Raw genomic sequence first — 22,520 nt, 5'->3', positions numbered from 1 at the left:
TGCTCGTCAATACGATATGGTGTAAAGTGGTAGCAAAGCCGTAGGATATTTGATCATATGCGTAATGTGTATAATACAGAATTATTTACATAATTGAGATTGTAACACTCGTTGACGATTATACTGTTGGATTTAATTGCCTTAAGGTAAACTGGCATACACGTGAAGATAATGTAAGTTATATGACCACATTCCATTAGACGTGACACTTGCATGTCATCCGTAACAATGTCATTCACACAATGGCTTTACCACAATGTCCCTTTATAAGAGATGAGACCCACCTGCGTCTATATACATAACACTATCAAAACAAAGCAATGTATGTTCTCTCAAAGAGAGATCTTCCTTTCCTAAAACATGCCGTTTTATAGTCAGCCCGCGGGGGCACGTGGTGTCACGTATGCACTTTATTTGCAGCCCGCTCGGCCCAGAGCAAACAAACAGGGCTTCTGTTCGGTGGCAACTATTTCTTTTCCGAGAGACAGATCTCAACAAGGAGCCCATTGAAGAAGAGGTCCGACGGGGTCATCGCAAGAGAGAGGTGGAGGGGGGAGACGCGGCACTGGAGAAAGAGAGAGGGAGGGAGGAAGGGGGGAGAGACAGGCGGGGCGAGTGAGCCACACAGCCACCAGGTACAGACCGCAGAGTGGCTGGCTGTCTTATAGGAGCAGCGGAGAAGGAGGAGGAACAGCTGCCGTGAGATGATTATCCGGCCTTATTAGAGGGAGGTGCATGCGGGCACGCTCTTCACATCTTGCACCACCATCACCAGCACCACCAACCGGCTTGATCAGCATCAACTCGCGTGTGCGGCACACGACGGACACGATAGGGGGGTCTTTGGGGCATCTTCTGGACAAGCTACCGCTTCTCCTTACCCGTCCGTCTCTCCACCCGGCCCATTTTTTTTTATTCTTTCAGGATATTTGATTAAGCTTCTGAGCTTCGGGTCACGCTTCTCTGTGTGTGTTTTTTTTTAAATAAAATAAAATCCCGCGTTTGATGTTGGTATATCGCTAAAGTTCAGGAGTCCTCCGTACCAGCGGTGCGCCTGGCTATACCATCATCATCATCCTCGCCTCGACTGGTAAGGATAGCCGTGTCCTGTCTCCTTCACGCATCGCCACTCACAGCAGGTGAACGTCGCGCGCTCATCCATCTCTTGTCTCGTTATTCACGCTGCATCGCAGTATCACGATGTTTGCAATGCTGGCATTTGTGATATTTATTTGTTTCAAATGGATGAACCTTGAAGTTTTACGTGCGCAATGTTTGTGGTTTTATTATCTCTCACAAATGTACGTGTATTCTTTCAACTGTTGTGCTGTGTCGCATGAGCACGGTTGGCGACGTACGGCGCGAAAGAAGTTCAACATACCAACATGTTTTGTTTGCTTTGGTGATGGTGTTCAAAACCAGCGCGTTTGATCTGATTCGTCTCCGTCAGTCCTCTATAATTTACACTCCACCGGTGTCACTTGCTGACCCAGGTCACCCTTGAAAACGAGATTTATCTCAATGGTTGTCTTACCCAGTGAACAGATGTTACATTTTGTCTGCCTTCTATTGATCTTTAACGTGGTATTTATTCTTAGTCCTGATACATTTTGCGCCAGTTTTGTAAGCCAGGTCTCCCCAGAAATGTAGTTTTTTGTCTCATATAGCTCTCTGAGCTGATTAGTTGAACTGCATTAAGGCGACTACTTACCAGAGGCATGCTGGATACATGCCTCTGAGATTGGAAAAGTAGCCTGAGCTCGTTGGATGAAAATGTAATGCAATTATAGGCACTATATAGATGGAATACTGTACGTGTTCAAGGACTCCTCTACTTACGAACGAGTTAGGTTCCAGGGGTGGGTTCGTAAGTCGATTTGTTCGTAAGTCCAACTTTACTCCTGTCGATACCAAACGTGTTGTACGGCATGCACACTAAACACGGGGAATGGTTTCAAAAGTTGTATAATCTCCCGTAGATGCCACTGGTTTTTCATGTTCTGTAGATGTAGATGCTACCACCGCCATCTATTGCGAGGCGGTTGAACTTACGACTCTCGGTCCGAACAGGCAACTTGACATATGGACAGGTTTTTTTGTATCTCTCAAAGTTCGTAAGTCGAATGTTCGTAAATAGAGGATTTCATATACACGGTTGTGTGCTCAAGGCGAGTGCGACGTGGAGAACGCAGCACGTGTTATCGATACAACACGGCAGGCAGGGAGTTGTTGTCTGTTTTCCTTTGCCCTGGGTATGAAGCTTTGCTTAAGCTGTGATTAAACATGTTACAACACTTATATATGTTAAAAATGTAATTACAAATTACAGTCCTTTGTCAACCAACTGCTGGGTTGAAGACCTCCCGACGCCGCGTCTGTCGTAGGGGTTGTTCAACCATACTTCACCACCCTAGTCGATGGGAGTTGGTGAAGAAGGCAAAGGGGGGTCAAAAAACGGTTTAGATATCACTGGCCACGTTTATCCATGCCCTGGGATCGAACTCGAGATCACCGGGTTTGAAGCGCAGTGTCAGAATCAGACTCAGAAAATTTACTTATCCTGGAGGAATCCGATGAGATATGAAGCTCTTTTTCACATACTTATATTAGGGGCAGGTCAGAACGTTACAACAACAAACAATACAAAAACACAATCGGAGTGCAAAGTATAAGAAATTGAAAATAAATCACTTATATATATACACATATTTTACCAGGTAAAGCCCACTGAGCTATTAGCTTATTTTTTAGAAGCAACCTGGCCATCACCAATGATAGCTCAACGAAGTGGCTTATCACGTGGGAAATGATAGCAGCAACATAATGTAATTAATATAAACGCATGTTTCTAAAGGTGTGCTCATCACTTCGCCACCACTCATCCCGTGGGTTATTACTCAAGTAAGCTAACGTTTCGGGAACACGGTCATTTACAGAGGGAATGCGGCGACTTGCGTGTTGGAGATTACAGCTGCCATTTGAAACAAAACGGCTGTAGCCAATTGCACAAACCAGCTCAAGTGGAATTTCCTGTAGTTTGCCATTGAAGACCGCACAAGTTAAACGGATCAAATCGCGTCGCGTTTTCTATTCGTACTGTATGGTTCTGCCATGTGTGTTCGGGTCATGTACAACGTGCTGGGCCAACACGTGTGACAACTCGAAAACACATCGGAGAGCTTATATGTGCTCTGGAAAAGGGTTATTGCCCGAAACGTCGCCTTTTACTTTGTATATATTTGTATTCATTTCAGCCTTACCGGGGCGAACCTGTTGAGTTTTTTGTTATTTCAATTATCATGACTATTATTGTTTGTGCACCACTGCCAGCAGCAGCATCACTACGTCATTAGTTAACTTATCAGGGGTTAAGGACGATTGACTAAATCGGCCAATGGCGTAGGCATGCATAGACATGGTCCGTAAAACCTTGTTTTGTATTTTTGCTCCATTTTGTCGTTGTTGTAATCTTCATCATCATCATCCTCATCATCACCCCCCAGGTACAATGCGTGCCCTGGCGACGTGTCTGACGGCGTGCCTGGCCCTGCTGCTCCTCCTCCTCCGAGGCGTCGCCAGGGGCCAGGACTCGCTCACGGTTGACGATGCTGCTGGGGGCCCGCCGCTGCTGCCAGAGGGGACCGGCTCAGGTGCGTTCACAGTGTGTATGTGTGTGTACGTTGAACTTCTTTCGCACCGTACGTCGATAACTGCGCTAATCGGGGGTGCAGGGGTAAGGACAACAGACTAAACACATGAAAGCAGTTATAAAGAAATGAGTTTTTCAATCTAGATGATTTAAAAGTGCATAGCTCCAGTGGATTCCTAATCTCGGAAGGAAGAGCGTTCCAGACGGCCACGGAAGCGCATCTGAACGCGCGCGATGCGGTCACCGTGTCTGTGGACGTGGCGTGCGGCCACGCGGGGCGTGCGTGCGTCCACTCATCACTCGCGATCATCATCATCATCATCAAAACAGCATCATCGTCATCACCATCATCTCAGCTCGTGACAGCGATCCGCCGCACAGGATCCTATTCGCTCACACCCTCGGTGAGGTGTCTCGGAACGAGATTCGTTCTCATTCAAGTGGCCTTGGTTGGCTCGTTTACCGCTCGTTTATTGTGTGCGACGCAAAGGTTGTGTTGGGTTTTTTATTTGGGTTGTGCGATACACATATCGCATGGGCTTGGGAGTAGTGCGTCATTGTAACGAGTGATTAATATGATGTGGTCGATTGTGAAATATATAGTTCGCCTGTTAAACAAACTCCCGCTACGATGTTTGTGGCGAGTCCAAAAATGATGATGAATGCATTAATTTCATAATTGAAACAACAACCATTTCAAGGAATGTATTTATATTTCAAAACAAACCAGAGTTTTCATCTTTAATCGCTAAAGGTACTGCGATGCTTTCCCAAAAGTATTTTCTTGCCCACTGCGTGGCTGCTGCCTCGCCCGGTTGGGGAGCGCTGCGCGTTACGAGTGACAATTATTATTGTTTTACAAACCACGCCATGCTGATGAAGTTTAGTGAAGTCAAAACGGGCCCAAGGTTACATTGGTTCAGAGAACACTTTGGGGAGCATTTTTGGAGTTTAACAAGTGTATCAATCAAGCAAAATAAAAAAACATAAAATTATACAGCTATTTTATTTGACCAGGTAAGGCCCACTGAGCTGTTGTAGCTCGTTTTCAGAAGCGACCTGGCCACAAATGATAGTTCAACGAAGGGGCTTATCACGTGGAAATGTAAAGCAGCCAAATACTCTTAATGCACCTTGATTCTAAAACGAGTGAACGACGTTAACCTTAACACTCTTACAATGACACACTGCTACAACGCCTATGCTTTGTATAGTGCGACCCAAGTCAAAAGTGAATGTATATTTCCGTCGTGTACAATAAGTCGTAAGGGGCCATCCATAAATGACGTCACGCACCTAGGGGGGGGGGGGGTGGTCAGACATTTGTGACGATGTGTGACGAAGGTGGGGGGGGGGGGGTTGAGAAATGTGACGTCACATAAAAATTCACAACTTTAAATAAATATAGACAACACGTTCTACTTAATTAAATAGACTTTTTAATAAATGTTGTCTCCTACAACATCAGAGTGCAGCGCCACATTAAATACGCACTACAATGACGATTTGGAGCATTTTTTTTTGGAGGGGGGGCAGAGCTTTGGGACGTCATATTTGAGGGGGGTCTGACTTTTCGTGACGTCATGTGATGAAGGGGGAGGGGTCAAAAATCGTCCAAAATCGCATGACGCCATTTATGGACGGCCCCTAAGTCGTAAGCGCGGCCGTCAAGGTTAATGAAATGAAGAGGCCAACTGAACAGCAAACACCGATTGTAGGCGCACACCTTGGCTGTGTCTCGGACTTTCGTGTTCGAGTTTTTCTTTCGTTTTTTTTGTGAATACAGTTAACATTCACCTCAATGGCATCAGCCACACGAATCTCACTCGTTCAGTGTTCTTTGATGGTTCGATAAAATCGCACCAATACTTTCGATTTTGTCGGTCAACACCGGTGCCTGTCGCAGGTTTATCAGGTTGTTATTTTTTTTTACAGGCGATCTGAAAACAGATTTCAGATAGGAGTTTCGGTATACATTCCCCACGGGGCTTGTCAGAATAATCACAAGAGTGCAATTAGTAACTCGCGCAATAATTCACAGCAAGGCCGTAGCCATGGAGTCAACATTGGGGGGGGGGGGGCAAATCTTCCAGAGGGTCTGGGGGTCCCCCCCCCAGAAAAAAAATTACATTTGAAAACGATTTTCCTGCCTAAAATATTACAAAATTCACGAACACATAGGCTGGATTTTTTTTTTACAATAATGTCTACTAGTGTATTACATTGTTCTGTTTCTTTTTTACCTTTTCTTGTTTCATTGAATGTAATGGCAGAGATTATGGATTAATAAAGTACAACCATAACCACAATCATATAAACAGAAATCTATTTTATAGCGATACATTGGGGGGGGGGGACATTTTGAGCATATTTGAATATGGGGGGGGGCGGGGGGGGCGAGCCAAGCTCTTCTCGAAAGCCGGGCAACAAAAAATCTTGCGGGGCCTCTAAGTGTCTCTTATAATTCGGTGTGGGTTTGAACGCTGATGCCTATGTGCAGCAGCCACAGAGAGACAATGCGCGGCAGTGATCACGGTCCTGGCCCTTGGTGCAGGTAGGAAGGAGGATGTTGTGAGTCAGACTGCTCCTGCCGCGGAGAATTCCACCCTAAGCTGGAGAGTTCAAATGTCAGTGTCGGATTATCCCAGTAGCAAAAGTAGCATATGCTACGGGCCCAGCACTTTTAAGGGCCCCGCGTTAAATACTTTCATGCTATCAATTCCGGTTCAGTGATTCTGCACTTTCTCCATTACTATAGTACTAGACTGCTTTGAACTTTTATAAACGACTGGGTGTTTAAAATGTATATTTTAATATTTGTGTGTTTTTAAGGGCCCCTTTATAACATATGCGGCAGGCCCCGCACGAGCTTAATCTGGCACTGAGTGCAATGCAATGAGTTGCGGGAAGTAGAATTTAGTTTCAATCTGGACTTTTGTGATGATCATGCAGAAGATTTTGGCAGTACGAATCGATGCCAGTCGGAGTAAGACGTTGTGATCATTTGCCAAACGTTGCAGCAGCTCAAAATGTGTTAGCCCCACACTGTGGCTACATGTCGCCAATGACATTCGAGTGCACAGTACAGTATAGGCCAGGTTTAACACGCCACACCTTGCAGGTGGGATTTCGTGAAGTTGAACTCGGTTCAGCGTTCTTTTGTTGAATCAAAAATAACCTGGTGTACATCCATAGGTCAATGCATAAAATGTTGTTCATTTGAATTGGATGATTTAAAACGTGAAACGTGTATAGCACGTGAGTGTTTATGTTTGATGAATGACCTTCTACTGCAGATGAACCCGATGGGAAGTGGAAATGAGACCGAAGCCACACCAACTGCCAGTCACTTTTTGGTTTCTGCGAGGTTTTTGTTTTTGACACGAGATATTGCTCGCGTGTAATTCTGTGCGGCCCTTTTTAATGGGCACCGGAAGCATTCTTGTTGGGTTTTCAGTGCACACTCTGCTGTATACAACGCTAGACCGGCCTGTGAAATATTACATCTCAGCTCTCATCCTTCCCCCCGAAAGCAAGGCTCTTCCTCCTCCAAAGGAATTCACTCCTTTGTGTCGTCACCACGACGAGTCTCAACCAATGAAATGTCCCTACCTCAAAACAACGTCAGCTTTGCCACCACCACAGCCCCTTATTATCACTATCAGTGATGATATGGTAACTATTAATCGTATATCACGCGTGTGTGTGCTGTAGGGATCAGTTCCAGGTGTAAAAAAACATCGTATTCCTGGATTTTCTATGATAATTCTAAGTATTTTTCAGATTAAAAAATAATTTACATTACATCCAAATGTAGCATGTCTTCATGCTAGCAATAGGTATGCCACCCAAAATTGCATAGTTCCACTTTTGGCAGGAATAGTAATGAAGTGACATGATGCAAGTGCCATCATAGCTGGTTTTTCATATCATTTAGAAGTAAAAAATGTTGAGGATCAGATTTTTTTGGAATAATCTGAAATTGGGGAGCACATCATTGATGTACCTTATTGATAACATTTGTCTAAATGTGTTACTTTTGTTGAGGTCCATTTCGTGATTTAATGTCAATTAAATCAATCTTCATAGCATTGTAGTACATGGCATTGACCACAATATAATTATTATAAGTTGTTTTTCTGTAACTTTGTCCATATGGTCATGAGTGTTGCCAACAAGTAAATAGAGCAATGTAGGTAACTTTCAAACATCTCATCGAAAGTAATCACAGTCGGGTTAGTAGTTCTCTTTGGATGTTATTGACAGTTGGTAAGTCGAGTCAGATGTAGCGTGTGTGCAGTTGTTGCCATATAGTGCAAGGCCCTCCGTTTATTTAACATTTTAACGCACGGTGTCTACGGCAAATCCAAACGCGGACACCCTAGGCTCGGTCTGTGCCAGCAAGTCCGTGGACCTCATATTCATCATCGACAGCTCGCGGAGCGTTCGGCCACGTGAGTTTGAGAAAATGAAGCTCTTCATCACGGCCATCATCGGCAACCTGGACATCGGGCCGGACGCGACGCGGGTGGGGCTCATCAAGTATGGCAGCACGGTGCACCACGAGTTCTCGCTCGCCACGCACCGCCACAAGGTAGGGGCCACCGTGGTCTTCTTCTTCATTTCGCCTTTAATCTTTTGTGGGTCTCTATTGCGTCCACGCATGGCTTAGCCCTAACAAGAGGAGGCTCTCATTTGTTTAATAAGCCACACCCAGCTGATGACACTCCTGGACGTATAAACCGATTCAGGCCAAGTGTCCTTATGGAAATCATTAGTCTGGATGGCTGAGTGGTTGATGATCAGCCTAACAGTCACATCAATAACGAAACAAGCCTTTTACCTGGTTATTTAGATAAAATAAACAGTTTCAGCCTACGGGAGAAACTGATACGGGGGGGGAGGCGATGGATGGAGACAGTAATGCCTCCACGTCTGTGCCATGGGCCGTCTGCACAGGCGGAGATGGTTACTGCCGTGGAGGCCATGGAGCCTCTGGCGACGGGCACCATGACGGGCCTGGCCATAGAGTACGCGATGACGGTGGCCTTCACGGAGGCGGAGGGCGCCCGGCCGGCCCGGTCCCGGGTCCCTCGCATCGCCATCGTGGTGACCGACGGGCGACCCCAGGATCAGGTCCGTGGTGCCTTACACAGAGAGACACAAGATAGAAGGGTGATCTACTGGAGCACCCAGTAACTAAGGCCCATTGAGCTGCATAGGTCTTTTTTTAGAAGCTACCTGGCCACAAATGATAGCTCAACGAAGTGGTTTATCATGTGGAAATGTATATCAGCAAAATTCTCTCAACACATGTTGATTCTCAATGTGGAGGGAAAAACCGGAGGAGCTGGAGAAAGTCCACGTGATCACGGGGAGAGAGAGACATGCAAACTGCAAATATACAGCAGGTGTCGGGGTCGGCATCGAACCCATGACCTACTGTATACCAGGCGAGGTAGTTAACATCTCGCCACCTTGGCACACCAACATTGACCCAACGTTGGCCCAACTTCGTCGCCAATGTTCCATGTTTCCTGGGCGTGTGTCAGATGGGATATAACCTCTGTGTGCCGAATAGCACATTCATCTAAACGCACCTCTTCCACTCAGTAGCAAGTAATTGGTCACGTGTGGTGGGTAGAGTGTGGGGGTACTGCACCTATTCCAAGATGTCTGGCCAGTGCAGAAGAGTAGCCCAAATGGCCCGCTAGTGGTGCTCTCTAAAACTTTCTCGAGCTCCCTTTAGTACAGGCCCTTCTGGCAGCAGTGATGTAAGTAATTGTAGGGCTGCACCTTTACCTTGTAGCCATGGTTGGGTTTTGCACCTTGTGTGAGCACAAGTCACCTTGGTGATCTGTCCCCAGTAAACACGCAAACGTTGAGCCAACGTTTGGGTTCAACGTTGGCAGGTGGTTGGAACCATTGGCCTGACGTTGGCCGGACGTTGGCCAAAAGTGCCATGCTTCCTGGGTGGCCTGAGCAGGTGCAGGACGTTGTCCCAACTTTGCCCAACTTTGGCCCAACATTGGCCCAACTTTCCACGCTTCCTGGGTGGACTGAGCAGGTGCGGCACATTGGCCCAACGATCTACACTTCCTGGGTGGCCTGAGCAGGTGCGGGACATTAGCCCAACGTTCTTCACTTCCTGGGTGGCCTGAGCAGGTGCGGGACGTGGCGGAGCGCGCACGCCGTGCCGGCATCGAGATCTACGCGATCGGGGTGGACCGGGCCGACCCGCTGTCGCTGCGCCTCATCGCCTCCGAGCCGGCCGACCAGCACACCTACTACGTGGAGAGCTTCGACGTCATCGAGAAACTCAGCACGAAGTTCCAGGACAAGTTCTGCGGTGCGTGGTTCTCCGAGCTCTTTCCCCCCTCCCCCGACATACGACGAAAAATGCTTTGCTATTCAGAGCTTCACGAGCGACAGATAGCCACAGCAGACTTTGCTTGCTTTGCTCGACTGGTCGGAGTGCACGTGTTCAAACTCCAGTCCTGGGTGCTGCCGTGAGTGTCGATGACACCCTCGTCTGAACGTGCTGATTCGTTGCGCATTTACATAGGAAATAATGTTGGGTCAACGTTATCACATATTCAGTTTTACCTTATCGGCACCTTTTAAAAATGCTGTTTAAATAATACACATAGGCCAACACAACAAGTGACTTATGCAATGTGAGTTAAGAGACACATTCTCCACCATAGTTATGGTCATCGTGCCAGTTGATGTGATCTGTTCACATGACCAGAATCAGAGAAACACGAGTACAAGGGAATGTGAATTTAATTTGAACTAGCTTATCAATTAAAATGTCACATGCGTGGAATTTGAGCTTAAGAGCATCCTGTACTATTTGGCATATTCATTTCTATCTCTATGTTTCTACTCACACATTTTCCAGTGTCTCTACAGTAAGTCCTCGTTTTTAACGCACGCTCACACAACACGTTTTCGCTATAACGCGGTTCTTCCATTCGGGAGTGCTTTTCGCTCAATGCAGATCGCGCACCGATATGAAACGGTTTCTGAGCGGTCGATAACGAACAACTTTCCTCAGCGGTATGATACAGTGCGTGGAATTATACAGTACCGCAGCGGCGTACCCACGGTTCTTTGTCCCACCATCTTACTGTGTGGTGTGCGTTAGTAGTACATCATATCTAACCAACCTTCATCGTTAACATTTTTATGGGAAAATGATTTTCGCTTAATGCATTTTTCACTGAACACAGCACTTTTCAGGGACGCATCTACCGTGTTAAACGAGGACTTACTTTACAGGGAATATGGTTGGATCGGTGGCACGGCGGTTATTGAACATCGGTTCAATTCCCGACCATGGCTGACATCAGTGGAAAGTAATATCTGAACTCTTCCTGGCCACTCACCCCTTCACCAATCCATATTGACCAATCTAGTGAAGTAAGGTGAATCAACTCCAATGACCGACAGCAGGGTATTGAAAAAGGGGTGTGCGTTAATTGTTTATATACATTAAAGTCTAGCAGCTCCTATCAACGATTTCCGGGATTACGGAGGGTAACAATGATGGAGGGGAACCATGGTCAGAAAAATAAGGCAGCCAAACAATTCCAGGGTACACAATCCCTGTTGAGTTACAGGTGATTTAAACTTTCAACTGTGACATCCACCCATGGTGGGGTCTGTACGTTAAGCGTGCAGATGGCATTCTTCAACTTTCCACACTGCAGGAGGAATTTCAGCTGTCACCTTGGTGCAAACTGGCCCAGTGGCGAGCGTGGTATCAACATCAGGGAGCTCGGTCGCATAAATGTTTAAAACGCATGCATTGCGCTGTTCGAATGGGTGAACACCGCTCACTGGCCACTTGCAGACGCATTGACTCATTGACTAGACTTTTAGGAATGTATGAAGGATTTGAGTGAAATTTCACACAGCAGGTCTTCATAAGACTGCCCAGACAAGCATCACACAGACTGCAGTGACAAATATATATCATGGTAATACATGAAAGGATGTGTCATACGGAGTGCAATGTGTTAGATGACAACTCTAAAAATCTCTTGAAAATTGACATCCGTTCACATTCCGGATCGCTGGTTCTCTATCTTTGTATCATATTTACCCTGCATGTGTGTTTATTGATTGTCGTCTCCCGATGATTGTATCGCACTATGTCTCAGTGCTCAGACGATGATTTTCCAATGAGTAAAATGTCTTTGTTGTTTTCGAAAAAATATCTTGCTTCGTTTGTAATCATCCCACTGTCACAAATATAATTTCTTCAATTACTTTGTAAATGATGCAACTTTTCCAATGGGCTTTTAACATGTTTCAAATAAATAACTCACTTTTTTCGATTGTTGCATTCAATAAAGATACTAATATGATAAGATTACCATATTATAATTAAATGATTTGTTATATTATACCGTATTATTATGTCACATTATTCTGATATTAAAATGTTATCATTGCAATGTGGGAGTTACTAAATATATAAATAATTCAAGGACAGTTTATTATGATTATACACCTTCAGTAGTTTTTGTCTGCATGTCTTTATTTAATAAATGTAAAAAATATACTTAGAGGATGAGGTATTCCTAAAAATAACCAGCAGTTATTTTGCACACCTAATCTTTCCCGGACTGTCCCACGTGAGATTTAACCTCTGTTGGTAATAATGACACAGTCATTTTAAAGTCACTGCAAAGTAGTGCTCTATTGACATCACACTGGTGTGCTTTCCACACTTTTAAAAAAACGTCACTTCAGTGACCTCATCAAAGCATGCTCTAAAAGTGATTTAACGTTTTTTTTCTTATTAACAACACTTCAAACTCACATCAGATAGCCCACGTATTTAACTGTGCAATAATAGCTACAGTACTGTATTTGTTTATTGGCTTTCATAATCCTCTTACATGCCTGTGAATGCACAGGCATTCCTGTTTAACGTCATAGAATGCATTCAAGATGGCCGCTGATCTCTCCGTCAAACGAATCTTCGCTGACAGTGCACTCCGGTTACCCGCCGTATCAGCGACGCTCGTCGCCGTGAAGGGCATGCGACGATAGCTTGTAGAACGACGTGTGTGTGTGTGAATCTCCTGTGTCTCCCTTCCACGTGCAGGGCCCGACATCTGTGCTCTGGTGGCGCACGGCTGCGAGCACCGCTGCGTGTCCGGGGGTGGCGGCACCTACACCTGCCGCTGTGACAACGGCTACGAGCTCAAAGAGGACGGCAAGAGCTGCCGCCTCGTTGGTACAAAAACCACAGCGCGCGGCATTGTGCATCCCTAACAAAAAAACGTATCGTGAGTAGGAGCCTTTGCCACGGTGGTGCAATTAAGCCGGTGAGTTTTTCGATTCAGGGCCACGGCTAACGAGTGATATCTGAAACGGTCCTGGGCTTCCTCTTCACCAACCCGTACTGGCTGGCGTGATAAAGAATGGTCAAATAACTTCTCATTTCTGACACGGAGTGGGCAGGCTTCTATTGATTGACAAAGCTGTCGAAATTATTATTTTTAGTCACGTATGTTTGAAGATGAATGCTAAACAATAACGAATATTACGCATTCGATTCCATAATGGTTTCCAACGTGCATTTGCCTTTGGAAGTATTTTATTGGTGACCTTACAGATCGTAATTATACATTTCAAGCCAGGGGAGATGACACCACACCGCACGTGGCATGACATCACAGTCAGGTCAATAATTTGAGCGCTGTTTTTTTGTTGCCCAAAATCTGGGCAACTCTTTGATTCATTTGGCTGGCTTGCTATCGGGAAAGTTCTAATGAGCAACACAACTTTCAAAAAATGAAATGAATTTTTGAGTTATTGATATGAGGCAGTCTTCCACTTGGCTAAAATAGTTTTTTCAGGTTTTTTTTACAATTAACAGCTACACTGAGAATTAAACATGCCTGTTGTACACAAAATGGTTAGTCATTGTACGTTGAGACATCAGCGGTCTGTGCTTTGACTGTCTCTGTGCGTTCCTGTCCCCGTGCGTTCCTGTCCCCGTGCGTTTCTGTCTCTGTGCGTTTCTGTCTCTGTGCGATCCTGTCCCTGTGCGTTCCTGTCCCTGTGCATTTCTGTCCCTGTGCGTGCAGACCCATGTGCATTGGAGGGGCATGGCTGTGAGCACGAGTGTTTCGGCGAGGGCGGAGTGGTCCGATGTCGGTGCATGGATGGGTTTGTTCTTGATGTGGACAAGAAGAGCTGCCGGATTGCGGGTGCTCACATTTATTTTTCTTCGCTCTGCACTGATGAAGCTTCATTTTGCTTACTTCCAAAAAGCTATTTTGTCACGCAATTGGCCTCATTGATTTACATCTTAAAATATATATTCAGCAGGTTATATATTGATTCATATCTATATGAATCCTCAGTAATTTAATTAATTTCATTATTTGGGGTCATGATGCCATAAAGAAAAACATAGCGTGGTTCCCACTGTTTATTCTGTATTGGCTTACAGTTTTTAGCGTAATTTTCAGTCTCATTTTCTCCATTTCCCGGAATGTAATATTTGTATATAATTTTCGTAGAATTCCATAAATTGTAAGTTGTTCCCAGACAAAGACAAACACATGCTTCATATACTTGTTTCATGACCTATTTGTTATTTTTTTGTGACTTGCTTACCATTTCTCTATTTTTCACTCCTATCGTTGTTGTTGTTATTGTATTGTTTGTTGAAACTTGCTGACCCCGTGCCCCGACTGGCCATATGCGAATAAAAAGCTTTATAGCTCATCGGGTTCCTCCAGTCTAAACAAAGATTCTGATTCTGATCATCATCATCATCAGCCAGTAAGAAGGACCTCCCAAGTTGTCACCCTCTCTCATGGTTCAGTGACGCAACAACCCACAAAGCACACCTGCACACGAGCCGATCTCATTGCTCCGTCTCCTTGGCGGACGTACTCTCGTACGCATCCCGTCTCTCTTGTCGCTGCCACGGGCCCGGTGAGAGGCATTTTGTTGTGCGTCCCCCCCCTCCCCTCCCCCGCCCGGCAGATCCATGCACGCTCGGGGAGCACGGCTGCGAGCACCGCTGCGTGAGCACCCCAGACTCGTACTTCTGCAAATGCGACGAGGGCTTCGTGTTGAACGACGACGAGAGGACGTGCTCGATCGCCGGTAACGAGGGGCCGACGGCCGAGCCGCAGGGCCACGGCGTGCATGCACAAATGTGCCTATGGTGGAACGTAACTCTGGGGTTCATAGGGTAAGGTGCAACGGTTATTTTGCACCAGTGACACGGAACTGACGGCCCTGGCCTGCGACTGCATTTGACGCAGCCCATGGCCTCGTGAGGGACTCCCACTTCGAATAGGCCTACAAATTACAATTATGCATCATTGCAAGCATGTTTTCTGTGACTAACCGGGTGCAAGAGGGGCAAATGATTTCCACTTGGCAACACTGTGTTTCTAGTTTTTGTGAGTAGAGTCCCTTCTGTCACAGCAAGGGGCTCTGCACTGAGAAGTGCCTGAGCTGTGTGGCAATGTGGCCCCACCAAAGGTATTTTAAAGTTCATACTCGGACCTCGGTAAGGAAAAGGCTCGTAGTGCATTCCCCGGGGTCGTGAGTGACCCCTGTGCGTCATCCTCCCACAGATCCGTGTTTGCGGGGCGACCATCGCTGCGAGCACCACTGCGTCCCCAAGGGTGGCGGGGCCTTTGAGTGCGAGTGCAACGTGGGCTTTGTGCTCAACGACGACAGGAGGACGTGCCGCGCTATCGGTACCACAGTTGCGCACGCACAAAACAACAATAATAATGCGTCTGCATTCAGCAATTGATTTGGTGGTGATGCTGCTGCGTTGGCAATGGTGCACGGGCACCATTGATAAAATCAATGGAGGATAATCCTGTCTTTTGAGAGTACAGCTCAGAAAATAAGGTCGATACAAAAGAACGAAAATAGAGTTTGCAATGACCTTAACGTGTCATTGCGTCGATTAACGTCACCGAATTTCAACAACATCCCCCACGCCGCGTCGCTCGCAGAGTGTCGCGTGGGCCACGCGGACCTCGTCTTCGTCATCGACAGCTCCAAGAGCGTCACGCCCGAGAACTTCGAGCTGGTCAAGGGCTTCGTCGGGCAGATCGTGGGCTCGCTGGACGTGGCGCCCGAGCGCTCCAGGGTGGGACTCGTGCAGTTCTCGCACCGCGTGCACCCGGAGTTTCCGCTGGGGCGCCACTCGAACGCCGCCGGGGTGCTCGGCGCCGTCGCTGCCCTCCGCTACGTAGGCAAGGGCACTTCCACGGGACAGGCGCTGCGCCACCTGGTCCTCAAGAGCTTCTCGGAGGGCGAGGGCGCCCGCCCGCCCTCGCAGAACGTCACGCGCGTCGCCGTGGTGTTCACCGATGGTCGTGCCCAGGACAACATCACCGAGTGGGCCTCGAAGCTCAAAGAGATGGGTACGAGCTCCGGGACCGTAGTAACCACACTGCTGCCCCTCGACGGTTGAGCTTGCTTTTACTGCATATTGCAAAGTATTTCCACGTTGGCTTGTGCCTCAATCCCCATCTCTCGCTCTCTGTGCCGTGACGGCCTGTCTCAACGACGTCAGCGATTGTAGTCTTTCCATTTTTTGCTCTGTACATGATATTCACTCATTAACTTTGCATTGGATACTCCTCCCCGTTGCATCCAATTGTTCACGTTGTTTATGTAATGAATGCACTGTCTTCTCCAATATCTTGTTCTTCCTATAATTTCCCCAGTCAAAACATTTATTTTCAGTCTTTGGTTTTCTCATTACCTGTCCAAAAAAGAAAATCTAATTTTCCTTTCTCTTCTTATTCATGCCATTGTTGTGTACCTGCTGCTATCCATATTTTATTTATGTTACCCATCTTTTCTCTCCATCAAATGTTTAACACCCTGAAGAAAAACACTATTTTGTTACTATATGCATTGTCTTAGAAACTGATTGGTCCACACCAGAGAAATCTTTATTTAGAGCCGAGTCTCAAACGGTGTTAGACCTGAATGTTTGAGACTCGGCTCTAAATAAAGCTGTCTCTGGTGTGGAGCAATCAGTTTCAAATACAATGTATATATTGTCAGAGCATGTTTTTTCTTAGTATTTTAACCACAAGTATCTGTGGTTAATGCAGACATTATTCCTTGCAAAAGGTTTCAGTTTGGTGTTTTAACATCTTAACACCTGTTTTGTTGCCAGAAAAAAGGGGAAAACCTATTCTTATATTTTGACACTGGCAAAGGAGGTCCCATGATATTTCAGATTTACTGCAATATTCACCCGTCTTTGGACGGGCAAAAAAGCGAGTCTTTCATAATAGTCATAATAATTTCGAATTGTGACGAGCAGAGTACTCACTCAATCTCGATGGGAGAGAACGACTTAAGAGGCACGAGAAGGAACCGCTCACAAGCAGGAGGGCAGCCTCGCGGCGGAGGTGATGCGGCGCCAGTGATTGCCCAAGCTCTGCAGTCCTCCACACATGAAGGTGTTGACGGCCAATCCCATGAGTGTTTACGTGTGGAAGGGGATGAGTCGCACCCAGCAGGTAGACCAAAAGCAAATGCTGGTGACTTATTGATGTCAGAGCCAAGCCTTCGTTTAAATAACACAAAACGCGTTGCAGTTGGCCCCTGGCAACTCCATCTGATAGCACTGTTGACAGTGCAGCAGAGCTGCCTGAAAAGCCACAGCGAACGATGGCAACATCAAACCGTGGGGGTGCAGGAGGCCGGGAATCAGAGGCGAGCAGGAGTTGGGAGGGTGGCTTGGAGGGGGTGCCTGTCACTGTGGTGCATGTGTTGCCCACTAAGGCAACACAGTGTGTAAACATCCCCACTGGGGAGACAAAGGCGGTCGGGTGTTGTGCTGGCCACCCACTCCCATCGTGTGTCGTATCGGCCTTCATGAGTGCTCGCTTACAGCACTTTCCCCAAAAGTCTATACAGGCTATACAGGGGGGGATCTTTGTCTTTTTGTGTTGCCCACAGCATGCGGTTGCGCCAGGTAATCGCGCGACGTGATCGCCCGGTGCAACTTCGCGCCAGCTCAGAGCAGGCACGGACTTGGCACGTGCCTGGAAAGTGGCAGCATGGGGGTGTAATCTGGCGGGTGTGCACGTGCCTGTCGCTGACGTTCACAGCACGCGCAAGGAGTGCTGCTTGACCGCATCGCTTGCTAATTACAGATGTAATTTACACCCCAGGGGGTAACGTGTGCAATGTTAACCGATGTTGGCCAAACCATGTGGCAATGCTGTCGCGTTATACCACACATTCACTCAGTGTGGTATCACACAGCAGCAGCAACTGCAAAAACTTGACTTCCACAAGTAAACATCTGTGCCCTGCCCATACTGGACATCTGTGATAAAGAGCTTCATAGCTCATTGGATTCCTCCTGCAGTCTAAGGGGCTGTCCATAAATGACGTCACGCAATTTTGGACGATTTTTGACCCCCCCCCCTTGTCACACGGCGTCACAAAAATTTAGACCCCCCCCCCTCAAATATGACGTCACAAAGCTCTGCCCCCCCCCCCCAAATAAAATAAACATGCTTTAAATCGCTTTCAACTATTGTCACTGTAGTGTGTATTTAATGTGGCGCTGCACTCTGATGTTGTAGGAGAAAAAATATATAAAAAAGTATATTTAATTAAGTAGAACTTGTTGTCTATATTTATTTAAAGTTGCACATTTTGACGTGACGTCACATTTCTCAACCCCCCCCCCTTCGTCACACATCGTCACAAATGTCTGACCCCCCCCTAGGTGCGTGACGTCATTTATGGACGGCCCCTAAATAAAGATTCAGATTTTATTCAGTGGAGCCAAATTAAGTTTTCATTACTGTCGACAGTGTCAAATTTATTGTATATTCTTTGATTACATTTTTTTGGAACACGGACATTTTTGTTCTCCAGAATATTTTATATTTATCTGAATTGTATTCTACTGTCTTCCTTGCGGTTTAAAAGAAAACAAGCTACGGCCTCGTTTATTTGTTTTTGGTGGGAATAAGCAAAATGCGCAGATGAATTAGTGGCAATGAGATGAATTATTTTTCGACCAAATACCGTGTCGCTGAAATTTTTCCAGTGAGATGCAGAATCAACCCGGGCTTTCGCAATTGCATTTGACTCATATTTCTTTGTCTGTACAATAGTCACACTATCCCTCTTTAATCTTTCTGTCACTTAATTGTACTATGCTCGATCTAAATATCATCTGCCAGTGCTGCCTTAATCTACAGGGAATGTATTATTCAACATGGATATATGTTCATGCAAAATATATTCAATTTTTCGCGACGGATGTTTTTGCTCAGATTTCTATTCGCGTCATTGCTGCTCAGTGTGTGTTTTGGGTTTAGTAGTTTCAGTGACACAGATCACTCTCGCAAATGAGACTTCTCTCCTGGTCTCCCTTGAGCCTTCGCCTCATTGAACAGCGTACACTTGCAACCCCGGGCTGTGCGGGAAGCCGACACTTTCAGCGACAGGCGTCCGTTACTGCGCGCGCGTTTGCAGATGTGACCGTGTACGCCGTGGGGATCGGCAAGGCGGTAGAGTCGGAGCTGCGAGAGATCGCCAGCGATCCGGACAAGGACCACTTCTACTACTCCAGCGACTTCTCCACCATCAGCCGCATTGCGGAGAAGCTCAAGCTGCGCATCTGCGCTGGTGGGAGCCGCGTCGGCCTCCTCAGCCGATGATGATGATGATGGGTGATTAGACAGTTGTGGTAGATCATTATTGTTAATGGGTTGTTAATTCTTCGAAGCAGTTTAGTTATCCGTTTATGAACACAAGGGGGGTTTTGCAGCATCAGCAGTCCACGTTTTTGGGGGATTTTATATTCTTTGAAAACGTTTATGAAATAGGTTCGCTAATTTTGTTGAAACATCCGGCTCTGCTTGTTTAATGGTGTCATTGGTTATTTCGTCTTGTCTGGGAGCCATCCCTCGTTTTCACACTTTAATGAGCAATGCTTGCTGTAGAGATCAGTGCAGAATCTCTTAATTTTATGGCTCTCTAAAGTTCTCAAACAACCGCATTTTTTTCAATTTCATGCTCCGATTGTTTATTGACATCTTCATGAATGTTTGTGTTGTGCCCTTTGATTTCTAACTTCATTGATGTTCTTATTGATTTTACAGTTTTGTGAAGTCTGTTGTTTGGCTTCTTATCATTTGCAGGTGGCCCATTGTCTGTAATGTGGGGTGAAATAACGTTTAACCACATGATTCAATATAAATAACATTTTATTTATATATAGATTAAAAGGGTTGTCCAAAAGCTTTGCCAACAGGTTTGGGCAACCCCTTCGATCAATGTGTATAGTTTTCAATAGGGTAATTCATGAACAGCAACGCAACTCTATACTAAAATGACATTTATATTGTATCATCTGCTCAAGTGCTATTGCGACCGTCCCCATAACAGACAGATGAACCAACGGAAAAGAGCTAATGCATTAAGGCTTTAAAAGTAAATTGCGAGGCATTAAAAAGCACACCGAAAAGCAAAGTGCAAAAACGAAATGACCCTGCATTGCGTTTTCGACATTGCTGTGTTAGACTGTGTGTAGCGCCACGCACAACAGCGTGTGAATCACACGCGGATCTGCCTGCCCTGTGCTCTGCTGTGCGTGTGCAGAGGAAGTGAAGAAGAGTCTGTCTGTGAGCGACCCGTGCCATTGCGAGGCGGCGCTTGAGTTCAGGAAGCACGTGCTCTCCCTCATCGAGAACCTGCAGCAAAACTATATCCTTCGAACGCTTTCATTGCAAGCATCGCTAACGTGAAATTCTACAGCCGTACACACGTACAGTGGAACTGGTATTGGCCAAAACATCCCAATGCTGAGAATATGACCTGAACATTTCTCCATTTAGCAATGTGGAGTTGAAAGCAGAAAGTTAAGTGTTTTGACCGGCAGTGTGTTGGTTGAACACAGTGTGGGTGAGACGAAAGAGTCTGGTATGGGTGGAGGAATCCACGAGTGAAGTTCACGGGAACATTGACCATTGTAGTAGCGGTAGAAGAGCGATCGGGAGGCGACTCACTGCCGGTGAGTGACCGGAGTTAATTAATTAGTGCTGGGTCGTCAATCACCCTGATTGATTTACGTGGAATCCTATCCAGTGAGTCCTTCACTGCTGACTCGTGAATACTGACTTTGAGCTTACCAAATCACCCTGAGTGCACCCAATCTCTTTGGACCTCTGAAGCTATGCAGGGTTGAGCCTGGTTAGTGCTTTGACAAGTGGCCACTTGCTGCATACCAGGTGTTACAGGTGCGACGCTGGGGACTGTAAGGTGGTCGGGAGATGGCAGTCTAGGAATGGCTTCAGGCCAGATATATAATGAATATACTGAGTCTGGATTGAATTTATGTGTGTGGAAGTGGTATTCCTGGGCACCCCAGTTTCTTTTCACAAGCCACACTCTTGTGATTGGTATTTACCAAACATCCTCGTCTAAGTCCCTCCTGAAAATACGTATCGGAACTCATTGAGGGTTTCATGAGACAAAAAATAGAATAATAATAAATACAGTGGTCAGTTACACAGGCTTCCTCGCATAACACGTTCACCCATAGCGCAAATTTGCGGTTCGGCGATTAACCTTTAAGGAACATACTTCACACTTACGCTCAAGACAACAAAAAAATCCCCAAAAATTGTATGATTATAGTTTTCTAAATAAAAGTTTTTTTTTTCAATGATACAAATTCTAAGTAAAATACAAATATTACGCAGGTTAACCAACTAAAATATCAATCTGATGGCATCTCCACGTCATGGCAGTGCCCAGTGTCACGGGCTGGGCAAAGCCACTTTCGAACTGCTGCCTTTGTTTGCATTATGCGTGCTGCTGCAAGCAGCCCGTGGAATCTTCAAGAAGCCCTGATGTCACTCCTGGTTCAGTAATCTTTGTCAATAGTAAGATTTTTCATGTTAATAATGTTTTGTTATTAAATACTTTATTAGGTGATTTTATAATGTGAATTATATTTCTATGATTTATTACATTTATATGTATTTTGTAAATCCAGGGCTAAATGAAATTATGCTTAATTTGTCTTCTTTAACGCCCCCCCCACCGCCTTATACCAATGTATGTCTGTGGAAAAATAGGCTTCATGCAGCACGGTTAGACTTACGCGCCGTTTTTCAGGAACGCATCTCGTAGCGCGTTATGCGAGGGACGCCTGTAAATGTTGCACGATTGCTTTGCACGGCAGAACAGTTTCTAAATCAGCCATGCAAAACTGCTCGTGCACGTAAAGGTGTGCTTTTCGAAGACTGTGTTTTCCTTGACGTTACAGCATTACATGACAACCTGGCGAGCAAGGTGGCTCGCCTGGACAACAGCCTGCACCTCCAAGGGAAGTAGCGAGGAACAGCTGTCGATTCTTACCACTGCACGTGTGCACAGTCTGGCGAGTGGACTGCCCATGGAGTCCCCTGCACCGCTGTCCCATCAGCTCTTCATACAGACACCGTCTGCCACCCAAAAGTAGTACAAACGTGTCGTTTTTCCGTGCCGTTTTGTAAGGCCCTTTTCACACCGGGCAATTGTTGAGACAAGGTTGCGAGTAAGGAACACGCCTGTAGCCAATGGGATCTGAGTAAATACCTTAGGCTTGTCAATGTGTATGCCAGGATGAGGTGAACTAGTATGGGATGGAGAATTGGATCGATCAATTATTGTCATTGCCCTGATGTGAGATATGTGCTTGATCCTTAAATCCAAGCCATTTAGAAAAAAAATTCCAACTTTGCCAAATAGATGGACAATGTCCCATTACGTTTTGGAGCACACATGTGAGTTTAACACTGGCTAGACATTTGTTAAGGAAGCAATGTTGGTC

The 22,520-nt window shown here is 46.0% G+C and overlaps 1 protein-coding gene across 1 annotated transcript; it reads left to right on the top strand.

Annotated features, from left to right (window-relative positions):
* Nucleotides 1-670: 670 nt before the first annotated feature.
* LOC144722341 (matrilin-4-like) lies at nt 671-21,541 on the top strand. Its single transcript, XM_078600524.1, has 12 exons — nt 671-1,090; nt 3,504-3,650; nt 8,035-8,243; nt 8,609-8,785; nt 9,815-9,998; nt 12,771-12,902; nt 13,759-13,881; nt 14,669-14,791; nt 15,271-15,396; nt 15,664-16,077; nt 19,175-19,327; nt 20,303-21,541. The coding sequence occupies exons 2-12, from the start codon at nt 3,509-3,511 to the stop codon at nt 20,446-20,448; spliced, it is 1,929 nt and encodes a 642-aa protein (XP_078456650.1). The 5' UTR covers nt 671-1,090; nt 3,504-3,508; the 3' UTR covers nt 20,449-21,541.
* Nucleotides 21,542-22,520: the final 979 nt, after the last annotated feature.

This window comes from Lampetra planeri, chromosome 14 (assembly GCF_965212315.1).
Source record: "Lampetra planeri chromosome 14, kcLamPlan1.2.h2, whole genome shotgun sequence".
NCBI lineage: Eukaryota > Metazoa > Chordata > Hyperoartia > Petromyzontiformes > Petromyzontidae > Lampetra > Lampetra planeri.
The sequence above is the reverse complement of the archived record's forward strand: the minus strand, read 5'-3'. Positions and strand labels throughout refer to the sequence as shown.